Genomic DNA, 14,674 nt, shown 5'->3' on the forward strand with positions numbered 1-14,674 from the left:
AAAACAGAGAAGGGTGGACAATCTAAATAACTATTGCTTTAAACTGTGATTCCCTCTTCGTTTCTCTGAAAAGTATCTGTTTGTTCTCTCTCATATAGCACACTCTTTATACTTTTGTTTAGAAATATAGTTATTAAAATGTGCACTACTGTTTTCGAGCAACAATTCTCCCCTAAAAAAAAGAAAGGGAGGGGAACACAGCTACTGCGATGGACCACTTAAAGCAGCAGGTCCAAAATGTGTGTATGAGTGGACCTTTAATACTCTTTGGGGAGTTTGCATAGCTTTGGAAACAAGGAAAAAAACAACCTATTGCAATTAAGATGCTAGCATATGTTGTGTAAACAAACAGGTTTTTTATTATCTTGCCTGCATCTCTAATGGATGGGGGGAATTCTTATCAAATTATGTCAATGTATGTGTATGCATCTGCAAGCACTGCTGTGCTCATGCCCTTTGTCTTATTTCTGCACAGCTGTTACTATTCTGTGAAAAGTTGTTCTTACTGACTAGAGAGAACTTCAATTCTAACAACATTAAGTAACTTTATGAAGGAAAAGCATGATTTAATGGCTTTAACCACATGAATAACACAATTTGAGAATAAAGGTGGTTTTTCTCAGGCTATGGATATTTACTTTGCTTCTTTGTCACCCCAAATAAAGCTGACATTGTGGCTATCTTTGTACAGTGTTTCTAAAATATGGAGAAAATTGTTTAGTAACTGCCTCCTACATGTACTTAAATAACTGCAATATTTTATAAATAGCTAATATATTAAAACTTATTCTAAAAAATAATATTGAATAAAATGGAAAATGCTTTCAGCTACTCTAGGTTGTGGAAAACTTACTTTGAGACTGGTTTAATGTAGAGATGGGTATTAGTTTCAAAAAAAATACTCAAGGATTAAAAATCCACCCCCAAACTTCAAGATGATTGAAGTTATGGTTCAATAAACTATAAACTCAAGTACTATGTCCTTCTGGAGGATGTTTGGATTCATTGATGTTCTTCACTTTGTGTGAAAATTCCCTTCCCCACTTCTCATACTTCCTATCCTGTTCCCCTAACCAAAATATTTGATTGAGTTTTGAAATTAAGGTCTCCTTTTTGCTAGTTGTAGACATTAAAAGATTCAAGGGGGGGGGGAACAGATAAGCTGTTTTGCTCAAAATGGTGAATACATGAACTAGATGAGTTGCCCCAAATTAAGAGAAAGTTGTCGCAGGTGCCTTTGACCCATTTACTTAATCCTCTGCATTGACAGCCATTTAGGGGCAACTGTTTTGGTCTCAAGGCCTTCTGCCTTCAAAAGGTCACCAGTGATGCCCCTGTACTTGAAGTTATGATAAGTCAGTTGCAGCCCTGATTTTCTTCACTCTACAGCATTTGCTGATTGACCGTTTCAGGGAGCCATGTCAGTATTTATTTTTCATGTGATCTTGTATTCAGTGGATTTGGCTTCAGTTCCAATTTAAGCTATGGGTAAGAACCTAGTCCAAATCCATTTTGGCTACTGGTTCATACCCCTGTGACTCAGAAGTCAATCTTTTAGAAGAAAGATCAGCAGAGAAAATTTCTGCTTTCTTTAAAGATTTTTTTTTTAAACTGTACCTTTCCAGAGACTTTCTTGAGAGTCTGTTTAGCCAAAAACAACCCAAACCGCAGTTGTGGAACATCTACTTAAATGCAGCATATCAGCATAACTTAACAGTTGATCTTACTGGATCTCAGTGAATACGTGAGGACAGCTCCTTCAATATTTTTGTTGCTGATATTGTTTGCATGACTTTACCAGAAGGATTTGAAAAGGCATATGAAGATTAAAGCAGCTGGTTGGAAATATTTAGCTTGATTGTGAGGTGACTGTTATGTGTTTGTAGATAGGTCTGGAAATCTTACCTGTTTGAAGAAAGAACTACCAATTTAGAGTATGTGCCATGGGCAGCCTGCGTGGTGCGAGATCCTCCTTTGTGTAGTCAATGTTTCTAGGAATTGTTATGTTCCAGTGGGAGCTGCTGGGTACATGCTCACCTTGGAAGCTTACCACGTTTCTGAAAGACTGATAGTGTGGAAGGCCTAGGAGATACTTCTTAAAAATGTGATCTAGATAAGCAAAAATAATGCTTCTGGAACACTTGATTTGTGTTGTTTAGGTTGAAAGTCCTAGATGAAAGACTATGACAGCTACAGGTGTGGTCTAGGCTCTGAAGCCTTGGTGATGCTTTAAATACCAATGTGGTGAATGAATCCTTACAACTGAGAGGTGAAGTGTCAGCTGTGCTTTTCACAGCAACTTTATAGACTACTTTTGTGATGTATTTTGAGACCATGTAACTGCAAAGTATTTCTTTTAACTTAAATCCACCACAATACCTTTCTAATGATTTTTTTCTCCCCTGAAATAGGAGGGAAGGACAGAAGAAGTGGCCTCATTCTGACAATTCCGTTATGCCTTGAACAGACGAGTATGGACGAGCTGAGTGTCACACTAGACTACCTTCTAAGTATCCCAAGGTGATTTCAAAGTCATTTTAAGAGCTCTCTTTTCCAGTGGTGGAAGGGATCTTTTTATTGGTTTTTCTTTTTATTTGCCTTTCAATACCAAATGAATTTTACATAAATGTTTTTTTAAAATGTGTTAACTGCCTAGCTGAATTAGAAACATACATTCCAACAAACTAAGGGATATCTACGAAGGGTTGCATGTGTCCTTTTATTCTGTATATCTGGCTCTGGGGTTTTTTGCCTTGTGTATTTCCTCACTCCTTTCTTGGGATATCTTTGGTAATGTCTTTTTAATGATAGTGCACTTAAATTGTTATGTAAATTAATGAGCCATTCTAATGAAAGTCCTAAGCTTACAAAGGTAACATTGCCCAAAGTAAAAAAGCTTCATCCTCTTTCTTTGCTATGTGCCTAATCTTTGTAGCTTGTAGTGCTTAAGTTTGCACTGAGTCTAAAAGTATATAAAGTCTTACTGAAGTTAATGACCAACTTCAATGTTTAAAGTTAAGGTACTACTTAAACCTGCTTGATGACTTGAGTATCCTGTCATCTAGACCTTGCTGTAAAATCATCAAGTTCTGCGCATGTAACACTGGAAGCTTATAGTGACAGTTCTTGGTCCTAGCTTAGCTGCATTTTTTTTTTCTTAAAATCCAGAGATTGAGCTTTCCTATAGCTTTGTTTTGTTCTCTTGTGCCCCTGATTTAAAAAAGGAAAGAAGCCCCTTAGATAAATGCTTGCTTTTGTATCTGTTTAAGTTCCTTGTCTGGAAACACAGGAACAATGTCATAACTAAAGACTTATTTGCAATAAGCAAAATATAAACATTTTTAAAACACAATTAAATTATCTTTTTTTTTTGTCTGAAGACTGTTTAAAAAAATTCTGATTGGGGAGAAAAGCAAAGAATAAATTCAGGTTGCTTACAAGTAAAACATCAATAGGTATATGAGTATATTGCACATCATTTTAGTCATGGAAATTTTAGGGTTTTTCAAACAGTCTTTTGTAAAGTGATGAAAATCCCAAATGGTCAACTCATTGATTTAAGGACTTGGCAGTATTTGTGGAACAGATGCAAGCATTGTTGTTCTAGCAAGCATTAATTATTCAGCAGTCTCATCCTGATGTATGTTTTTACATATATTAGTGTAAAAATAACTGTCTGAAAATTCAACCAGAGTACTCTTTGTACTTTTCCCAGTTTGTACAATCTGTTTGAAAGCAAAGTTCAGTATTCCCACATACAATGTTCTGTTTGTCAGTCATGGAGGAAATGACCTCTCTTTTATGGTATGGAAAAATCGTCATTTTTGTTTGCATGTTGTTTTCAGTGGGAAATACAAACTTTTTGGCATAAATGCTTGCATTTTTTCTTCTGGAAAGACTTGCTGAACAGTATTTGAAAAAAGGAAGGGTTTGGGAAGGGATGTTGTCCCAAACCCAGATAGCTGTCCAAGAAACATTAATGTTACTTTTTTCTCCAAGTTCTATGTGTAAGGTAACCTAATATGTCTAACTTGTAATTCACTTGTGAATGCCATATATTGTAACTATAACTGTTTTGAAATATGCATTCTAGTGTTGATGGATAGCTGTGTCCAATATTTTAGCAGCATAACTGTTTATAGTGTCTTGTGTAAAAATTCTTTGGGGCGTGTGTGTGTAAAGCTTTCCTCAAACTTCAGACAACTTATTCCTAGTGTTTAATCTACTGTTATGCCTTTCTTTGCTATTTGATGATTTTCTTGGATTCTGAAGACATCTTCAGAATCCAAGAAAAATGAAAGTGGCAATGTTATGCTATTGTCTGTGCATACTGAAGTCTGCTTCCTTTGTTGTATTGTCTGAATTGTGGCTTGAATCACCAAGAGATTTTTTTGTTTTAAACTTTCATACAAATGTGTATGTTTTAGTGTTGGCTGAACTTTTCAGAACTGGTAGCTCACTTTTTAATTTGGTTGTTTTAGTTGGGGGAGGGGGGATGTTTGGGTTTTTTGTTTGCTTTTAATAGGTGTAGTAGTAGAGAATAGCAGATGCTGATATTGCTAGATTCTGGTAAGTGTAAGGAAGCCATGCCTCAAGATGCTATAGTGACACTATTCATCTTGTTCTTAGAAGTAGTGGTAGTGTGCCTTTTGAATTCATTCTAACTAAACATTGAATGCACAAAGCCTTGAATGTTCAGAGTGCTTCCAGTAAAATTATGCATGTGATTTTAGAGGTTTCTTAAAACCAAAAGTATATATGGATTGGCAGCCAACTTTAGTCTTATTTAAGAAGAAATAGTTACAGTAAAATGGTTTTTCCCTTTTTTTCTACATTCCAAGATAATTTTGTCTTCCACCCATACCTGATGAAGCTCAGCTTTAACATGAAATAATTAAAAGTAAAATTTCTAGTTGTGAAACAGAATGTGTACTGTTACATGCAAGTTGCTTTTTTTTTTGTAAGCTAAGGAGATTGCAGAAGTGACTTTGTTTTGTAGCTGCAGACTGGGGCACTAAAGATTACATAATGTTTTTCTATGTTATGTAAATGTCATGCTTTTTAGTTACTTATAACTTTGCTATACACAAAAACTTCAACCTGAGACATGATACCTAATGTGGGAATTAATGGTGAAACCATGGGCTCATGTGCATGCCCTCTTCTGGCTGCTGTTGTGCTGGTTGTGAGAAGGTAACACTTCCCACCTGTTGGTAATATCCAGAGGTTGCTGCCACCATTGAACTCTCTGCCCAGCTACTGTTGTGAGCATCTTGTTGCTGCCTTCAGTTGGAAATGAGCTGGAGAGGGCTTTGTGGGAATGTACAGAGCATGAGGAAAGTTTTTCACTATTTTCTCCCATTTGGTACTTGAGCAGAAGTGCCTTTGAAATTTTGACTTTGCAGCTAACTTTGCAGCAGTTTTTTTTATAGTGTAAACAGACTCAAACCTTATGAGAAGAAAAAAGAAATGTCAGTCTGGAATACTCTTTCTTGTGGATCCATAACGCAAAGCCTCTGTCCTTGTAGAGGCTTTTTGTGCAATGCAATTTCTAGTCCGTTTGTTCAAGAAAGAAATTTAAGCATGTTTAGATAGCTTCCTGCTTGGACATGCATCAAGTGATACATAGCTGTATTCTCAAATCTGTGCCAATTAACAAGTAACCTTGTGACAGCTTACATCCCTTTGCTTTCCTTACGAAACTGTCAATTGATCTTTCTGAGGTTTTTGTGAAGTTTATAGTTATGAAACTTTCAGAGTTGCTAAAGTTTAAATAAATGCTTCTATTATGAAATACACTTCAGTGCTACTGAGAAATTCTAATTTGGAGTATCTGTTAATATGCTTGAGCATTAAAATTGAAAGTTATTTTTAAATGAGTAAACATAAGGTTTTTATGACTGTTTTTATAAGTAAAAAGCTATGTAGTTGTATTTTTCAGTAGACTTGAAATCCACAGTCATTGGGATATGACACTTGCTTGTAAATTTTATTTTTTCTAAGTGTTTTTCTTCTTTTAGTGAGAAGTGTAAAGCTAGAGGATTTACTGTGATAGTGGATGGCAGAAAATCTCAATGGAACGTGGTAAAGACAGTTGTGTTAATGCTACAGGTAAATAAATTTTTATACATTCATAGTTGACTAATTAGTTTTATCGATGCAAACCCAATAGCTGTGTTGGTCTTTTAATCTCAAAATGTAGTTCTGGGACAGTTCTGTACAGGGAAAATACAGTCTGGAAAGTGGATGATATACCTCACTCAAGTGAGGGACAAATTCATTGCATGCTGAGAATGTGTAATTGTAGACCTCTTTCTAAAACTGAGTTTTAGTTAAAAAAAAAATACAGAAATATGCTCCTGATGTCGTCAACTATGAGTAGTGGGAATGTCTGCAGGGGAGCAGTTCACATTGATAATGCAGCTGAGTAGGTTTTGATGCAGTGTGCTCTACTACTTGGTTTCCATTGGAGTTGGCTATGGTTGATTTAGTTGTGTACAATAGTCCCAATCACAAACTATATCCTAGATGCTTTACAAAGTACGAGAAGGAAAAAAAGTGCTAATTCTCAATTAAAGAAATCCGTAACAAGTTGTTGTTTTAGCTTTTCAGAACTGTGGGGTTACAATAAAGTCTCATTTCTGCTAAATGGGTCATTTTCTGGTCTCAGTGGTCCAAAAAAAGCAAGATACACTGCTCTTACTAGATTAGAGAACTCAGACTAGTGCCTTTCTGTCTGCATAGATGACTTCTCTTTATCAGAGCAATTTTCCTCTCAGACTTAGATGAAGCATCAAAAAGTGTGTCAAATATAAATTATTTATATTTCATTGTCCTGCTGGCTTGTTGTTGCTCCTGAGTTTAGTCTGTTTCAAGGTGTCTTTCACCTATTCTTGACTAAGATGTCATTCCTATTAATAGTTATAGTAATTGGATCCATTATATTCTGATTACAGTCTTGATTGAGCTTTCACTTCAGCTAATGTGCAGTTGTGACATTGAGTGGGAACTTCAGCTGGTGGGGAAGGTACCTGTTTGCCCATGCTCAGATTTGAGTGGCTTCCTGTCAGCACGTTTCCTGCCATTGTGAAGCCTGCAGAAACATAACTTGCACACCTGTACCTTTAATTTGAGAAGGAAGCAATAAAGATTTTCATATGTAAACTAATGACTTGTGCAGACCACTTGAGATTCCTCTCTGCTTGGACACACATAGTTCTCAAAGGTGCTGGTTGGTCATCAAAGAGGCGCTTCTGTGTTAAAAATCTTGTCTACTTTTAAATAGTTTTTGTATATTCATTAACATGGTGCATATCTCTTTTTCAGTGCTATGCTTTGAATTGGATGTATGTAACTTTTTTCAGAATTGTATTGTTATGAGGTATTTGAAGAGAAATCCCATGCACTGTGTCACCTTTATGTCAGTACTGTGATTATCTAACTGTTGCTTATTACTATAACTGATGACTTGGGAGTAATCAAGAGTCTCCGTTTCTTGATCTACATTCAGTGTGACAACATAAAATCAACTTGGTAGATGAAATTACTGGTTTAGGCTGAGCAATGTTTTTACGATAATACTTTTATGAATGAATATGCTGAAATGTTAATATTAAGCCCTTTCATTCTAGTCTAAGCAATATGTACTAGAGAAGTCTAGGATATAATCTTGATGTGATTTAATAACAAAGTTCAATTCTTTTCTAACTTCACAATTACAGTTTTTCTGCGTAGTAAACAACACTGATAAAAGCTTTATCCTTAACATTTTTTTAATGAAATGCCATAAATTAAGTCTAGCCAATAATTCATGTTTTTCTATACTGCTGTAGCATGGACTAATGGTTAGGCCTCAGAACTGGGAGTTAAGAGGTTAGATTTTCTTTTCAGTTCTGACATAATTTTGCTATGAAATTTAGTGCAGTCTACTACAAAGCAGGATGGAGCCAGCATGTGGTGTAGATGCAGCAGACTTAGTTTAATTTCTGTCTGTAAATTTTAAGTTCTTGAATAGATGATGACATGTAAGTGGAATTCAGTTCTGTGGTAAATGAAGGTTTAATCTTGAATGGTTTACTTATTTTTTTCATTTGTTTTACAGAATGTTGTTCCAGCTGAGGTATCACTTGTTTGTGTAGTAAAGCCAGATGAATTTTGGGATAAGAAGGTTACACACTTCTGTTTTTGGAAAGAGAAAGATAGACTTGGCTTTGAGGTATGTAGAACTTTTGTCTACTTCAGTCAAAAATACCATTTCTGGAATACTAGAGTAATTGGATGAAAATTAATGTCTCTTTAAAAAGTTATATGCTTTGTCTATATCCTTAACAAACCACTGTGACCTTTTAATTTTTCCCTCTTTAATAAGAATATTAAATGAGGATAAAGCTGTTTGATAAATATTGTGGATGTTTTGGACAAGAAACTGTTGTACAGGGTTTAGTGTGAATTTTTTTCCAGGACTCTTCTGTAATAGACTGTAGAGATGCATGTTGTATGGTGTCACTAAATCAGTAGCAACCATTTTGAAGAACATCTTGTTGCTGTTGCGTGCATATTCTCTCATTTTTTGAGTTCTTTGACACTAATAACAAAGGTTATAAGGTCCCTTGAGTTTGCCCAGTATGAGGTGATAGTGTTACCTTGTGAGGCAGGGTGTGTACAAGAGATTACACACTAAAATTAGTAGTTCCATCCTTTTATCTTTTTGAGAGGTTAACAGAAACTATTTTTAGAAGATTATCTGTATCATCAATCTTTCCAATCATTTTTGAAGCTCATTTCATTTGAACTACAACAGGCTTGCTGTGCTCATGAAACACTAAACTGTCTATTTTTTTTGTACAACAAAGTTCTTGGAGACCATCTTTTTAATGAAAAAGATTGGATAGAAAAGTGTTTTGCAGCCTTGTCTGTAATTCTTTCTAAAGGTAAGATTATAACAGTCTTGAATACTCTGTGGAAAACTTGGTTCAGAGAAAATGGCAATTGGAAGGTGGCAGCTGAAAGGTTAGGTAACTGCTAAATAATATAAACCTGAAGACTTTTATCATCCCAATATAATGCTGTTAATTCATATGAATTTTGTCTTAAGTCTTGGTATCAGACTTTGCCTAGAATAGCTGGCTTCATTTTTTTGGAAGTAATTCCTGCATGTGTAAGTGCTCTGAAAGAGTGTGGGGGTAAGATTCCTGTTTTCAATCAGATGACCAAACCTTTTTTTTTTAAACCTTCTTTAAGATTTCTTTTATTACATCATTTATTTGTAATCTGCTTTAGAGCCTTATAAGTAAGGAAATCCTGTACACTTGCCTTCAGATTGTTTATCTTACAGATGAAGATCATATTTTCTTTTTGAGTAGTTTTATAAAGACAGATTTGAGAAGTAGCCCAGAGAAATCTGAAGAATCCCTAAACAGTCGCTTGTGTGTTTCAAAGTCTGCAGCCAGCAAGATAAAGGTAGTGAAGTGCCTGAAATTTTGCTACTGGAAGTGGTTCCAACTATGATAATCTTGTGACTTGCATTACAGTTAAACTCTCTTGGGTTTCACAGATGACTGTCTGTCCCTTCACCTGAACCCCTTGAGGGAACTGGCAAGGATGGGTGGTCAAAGTTTATTTCCAGTCTTGAAGTTCAGCATGTGGCAGCTCAGTCATAGCTTCTTTAGTCAAAAACATGACTATCCAAAGAAAAAAAACATGACTATCCAAAGAAAAAAACATGAGTATGGTGGTGTCCACCTTTTGTAAAGTAGCCTATTGTTTGGAGCACATCAAAGATGAGAATTAAAAAAAAAAAGAGCCTGAACCAACAATCTGTACTCAAAAAGATGAGTTAAGTCACTTTCTAAACACAAGCTTTTAAGTTTCAATATCCAGTTTCACACAGATTCTTTCAGGACATAAGGTAAACACCAAAGTCCAGACAGTGGCAGTAATAAAGGTGAATCTCCCGTCTGTTGCAGTCCCTACTGTCTGATTTAGGTGCTCTTTTCCCATCTGCACACCTGTAAACAGGGTCCTTGGTCAAGTTCAAGAAGCCTTTGAAGTTGTGGTGTAAAATAATTTTATACAGTGGTGATTACCGTATACATCATGGTATTGCCAGTTTGGGAATTAATCCTCTAGAATAGGTTCTTCTTGGATTTTTCTTTAATGTGATTCAGCTAGAAGCTATTTCTAGATAAATAAGCAGAAAGCCTACAGAAAATACGTTAACAAAGCAGGGATAATCTTGCCTCGGATTTTTTTGTTTGACTTAGCTAACAGTCATTAAATTATAATTCTGTACTGAAATTTAGTAAGCTTAGTAATTTTATGAAGCATGTTCTGTACCAATGATGATGTTGGCATAGACCATTGGAGTTGTGTAACTAAACCTTTTGGTTTCTGTTTCTAAACTACTTTTTCATTACTGAACTGTAAATGTTTCTCCCTGGCCTAAAACTTTGATCTGAGATTCTCTTGTATTAGCAGTTCTAAGGTTTTAGGAAGAAGAAAACGGTTGAAGTATTAGAGGTGCATTTCATGCAAACATATATCAAAATGTGTCAATTGTAAGAAAAGTAGTCAGTGATATATCATTTTACAGGAAAATAATCTTAGTATTAAAACACAGCAGCTGCTTCCTAGGCAGGAGGAAAACTTCAGATTTGTTCCCTAATGACTCCTTGTATCTTGGCTTGATGCATGGGCAGATCAGAAGTTTGAGTAGAGGATAATAACAGGTAGTTGCCAAATTCTCATTTTGGTTGATAGGTCTTTGCTCTTGAGTTTCTCTCTCCGCCTGGTTTAGAAGCACTGAAAACATTTTGAGACTGCGTACTTGCACAAGGGGATACCATCAGCTTTGGGGCAGTTGTCATCTAACTGAGGTTGGATAATGAGCAGCTGTTGATATAGAGTTGCTATAGATGTTTCTAAAAAGACTGTGTGATACCATCCTAGTTCATGGCTTTTGCTTGTTTCTTGCACTTTCTTGTGGTGTTTTGGGGGTTTTTTTGTGTGCAATAGCTCATTCTTAAATGGCATCCTTTGTTAAAGGACAGGGAAAGGTGGGAGAACAGTAGGCAAAATCTTGTGCTTTCCCAGATAATGAAGAATCGCCCTTGGTATTAGGCAAGCCTTTGTTACCGTTCATTAACTCTTGGTTGTGATTAGGAAAACTGGATCAGTAAAAATGACCCACCTTCTGTGTGCTCCAAATAATATTTGTGTTGGAGATAGTATGTTTTTGCTCTATTCCTGATAGGAGTGCAGAGCACTGATAAGGCTATGGAAGCCTCTAACTAATGCACAAATCTACAACTGCATGATAGTATATTACTGGCAGTAAAAACAAAATAACACCCAACTTGTTTTGGATCACAGGTTAGATTTGCATAACTACTAGGAAAATCCAAGTTTGCTTTTGCACCAGTGAAATAAATATGATCTAAAAATTTAAATGAAAGTAAAAATCTTTTTATTCACTTGAGAGGGTAATCTAATTTTTATGAAGTAAATACTATGTAGCTGTGATTCCTAATTTCTAATGGGGCATCACATCTATCTCCCATTTCCTGCCACCTGATCTGTTTTTAATGCCTTGCTTCATATTGCCATATGAAGCTGTTAATCACAATGCCTCCCTTTCTGTTCAAAGGCAGAGATCCTTTGCTTCAGAGTGAGATGTGGTGAGGATGAGTTGCGAAGCACTGAAAGTAAATGTGGGAATTGAGATCAAGAGGCTACTGGGTAGATAAGTATAAAGAGGTGGGCTGATTCAGCTGGGTAAAAAAGTGCATATTCTTATTCCTGGTTAGTATTAGCGTTGGCTTTGGACCTGCCTCAGGTTAATTCCCATTCATCCTCTGGCAGAGCTTTCCTCTGTCCCTTTATTCCTCCCTAAAATGCTTACCTAGCAACCAGTTCATGTGTTCATTGAAGCAGTTTTTTCTGGTCCTGTGCCCATGCTTCACAACAGGACAGTTGTCTTAATCATTGTTCCATGGGCGTCTTTCAGCTGAAATGTTGTGTGTGTTAGAGTGTAATACTTAATACTGTTAATGACTGTAAATGACTGAAGAACAGGGTTTGAATATAGAAATTTCTAACTGTGTTTTGGAGAGTTGGAAGGTGTTGCTTTTTGCTTGTTTATTAATGCACTCTACATAGTGATGTGAAACAAATTGCTTGGTTGGTAGCTGTAGTATATTGTATTTGGTCATGAGCTTTTCATATGAAGATAACTAAGATAGCTGGAGGAAAATGTGTACTATAAAAGTGGAAGAAATATACCAGTTCTGCGTATGTTGCAGTTTGTACACAATGTAGAATTGCCTACAGACTAGTGGGGTTTTTTTGTCTGCCATTCATTCGATGTGAGTAAAAATAATCTTGGAGCCTGGCTTAGGTAGTAGATTAGTCCTTTGAAAATCAGTTTGTGTCGACAGCAGGGAGGAGGAAAGTGTTCTTATCCTTGTGGAAATCATGGAGCAAAATTTAAAAGTTCACTTAAGATTGTGAGATAAGAAATCAAGGGCTAGATGGTTTTTTTTAAAAAAAAAAGAGGAAGGAAAGAAGTGGTAAACTTCTGGGAACTAGTTGGAAAAAATCAGACCTTAGAGTATATACCAAAAGGATTCTGATAGTCCTGAAGTCCAAAGTCTGAGTAGTTCTAAATGCTTCACACTTGCAGTATAGCAGCTAACAACTCTAAGTCTCTAGTAATTCTGTCAGAAATTTATGATCATATAGCAGCAGAATCTACTCTGGAATATCTCAAGTCCCTAATGTTGAGTCATTAATATACAGAGGAGTACAGAAACCTAAAAATCACATTTTTCCGTGAAAAGTTCCTGCATATCAACCTGTTTGTGGTCCATATACTTGCGTATCAGAATTGCTCTGAAAGAAATATTAGCTAGCTGACTTTTTCCATGTTATGTAGCTGAAAAATAGCTAGTAAGATCTTGTCATTTTTAAAAAAAGTTTAGGAACTGCTTAAGAAAACAACTGGAAAGGCTAAATCCAATGTGGTTTGACCACAGTTTTTGCTATCAGTCCCCAATTCAAGTAAAGTACCTCTGCTCTGCCTAAGTCAGTGGTACAAACTTAAGTTGATACTTACCTTCTCTAGACTAATGATCTTTATTCTGAAAGTGATTAAACGCCTGCTATGTGGTTATAAGCAAGCCTTAATGTTACAAAATAGAAAATTCTCCATCCCAACACTTTTATGTGCTTGTGCAGTGAAAATGCACTGTGGTCCGGAAATATCTACTGTGTTACTACAGGAGGTTTTTATATTGTTCTTGTATTTTGAAATTAGCTATTGTTACTACATATATGTTTATATCTTAACTCTCGGTATTCTACATGGAAATTGTGGCACAGTCATCCCCAATTTATCTTTCATGAATAATGCTAGTAAGCAAAGTACTGCTCCACAGAATGAATAACACTTTGTAAGAAATCTTTAATTTTTGTATCAGATCATCTAGTCCACTGTTTTAATACTGAGGCACCAAAATTTGTAGCTTTCATGGACGTTCCCAAAACATGCATATAGGAGTTCCAATGTCTTATCAAAATGATATTTATTTAAATGCATTCTTTTCATCTGCGTATATCTGTGCTGCTCTTTTAACACCGGAGGCGATGGGTCCTTTCTTTTAAAAACCTGAGCCAAATAAAGGAATTGTCCCTGTGGAGCTGGAGTACGCAAGCCTGCATTTACGTCACATTCTAAATTGAGTCCTAAAGAAGGGTGTGTTGGAAAATACCAGATTTTGTGTGCCTATTAGTCTCTTCTCCGGGATGGAAGAAAGATAGTGTGCTAATTATTGTCATAAGCCCTGGAGGGGAAGGTGAAGATTGAGCAAAACTGTGAGTGCTTGAAAGTGAAGGAGACAGTTACTGGGAGTAGAGTTGACAGTCCAGTGTGTATTTAGATTCTGCTAGCTGCTTTTGGGTTTCTAGAATGCCAGATTTCTCTGTGATACTGGCCACACAAATACTTAACTTGTGTTTCTTGATGTAATTTTAATGCAAATGATCACTATATGGATTAGTGTTCCATATTAACAAATATCAATCTATCCTCCTCAGTGTTTAATCAAATAGTGTTTCATCAAATAGTGTTTCAAAAAATGGATTGAAGTAACATTTATCAAACAATAGGATGATTCTTCTCCTCAAGAAGAGGAAGTCTTTGCTATGGAATTGTAAAGCAATGAATCACTATCAGACCAGATATATGAGCAGCTATGTTTTGTCTGTTAAAAGTGCCATAGTTGTTGTTGAAAATTCACCAGGAGAATAGTTGAGGCCATATTTAAGTTTTTCCAGCAGCTGAGTTTCAAAAAACACAAATGCCAAAGATAAATCTGATTGTCCTTTAGAAAACAACTGGGATTCACACTTAATTTAAAAAAAAAAGTTGCTGTTTTTTTGATAAAAAAGCTGCCTTCTGTGCAGTGTGAAAAATGAACATAGGCGGTCTTTGGTTTGGATTTCTGCACAGGCTGAACTGCAAAGTTATTCTTGCAAAAAATCTCCGCCTTGTTCATTGAAGCTTTCCCTGTATTTTTCCAAAGCTGTTTGGATATGTAAGCTGCTGGCATAACAAATCATCAAGAATCAATCCACTGAGTAAACAGCTTTAATGTTGAGCCTAAAGGACTTTATCAGA

The 14,674-nt window shown here is 35.9% G+C and overlaps 1 protein-coding gene across 3 annotated transcripts in view; it reads left to right on the forward strand.

Annotated features, from left to right (window-relative positions):
* SESTD1 (SEC14 and spectrin domain containing 1) overlaps positions 1 to 14,674 on the forward strand; it is a 58,715-nt gene that overhangs the window by 16,233 nt on the left and 27,808 nt on the right. For all 3 annotated transcript variants that reach the window (XM_075756518.1, XM_075756519.1, XM_075756520.1), the window contains 3 exons: positions 2,412 to 2,520; positions 6,021 to 6,111; positions 8,102 to 8,215. In XM_075756518.1, coding sequence (XP_075612633.1) covers positions 2,412 to 2,520; positions 6,021 to 6,111; positions 8,102 to 8,215 — 314 coding nt within the window. The remainder of the gene's footprint in view (positions 1 to 2,411; positions 2,521 to 6,020; positions 6,112 to 8,101; positions 8,216 to 14,674) is intronic.

The sequence above is a fragment of the Balearica regulorum genome, chromosome 6 (genome assembly GCF_011004875.1).
Source record: "Balearica regulorum gibbericeps isolate bBalReg1 chromosome 6, bBalReg1.pri, whole genome shotgun sequence".
NCBI lineage: Eukaryota > Metazoa > Chordata > Aves > Gruiformes > Gruidae > Balearica > Balearica regulorum.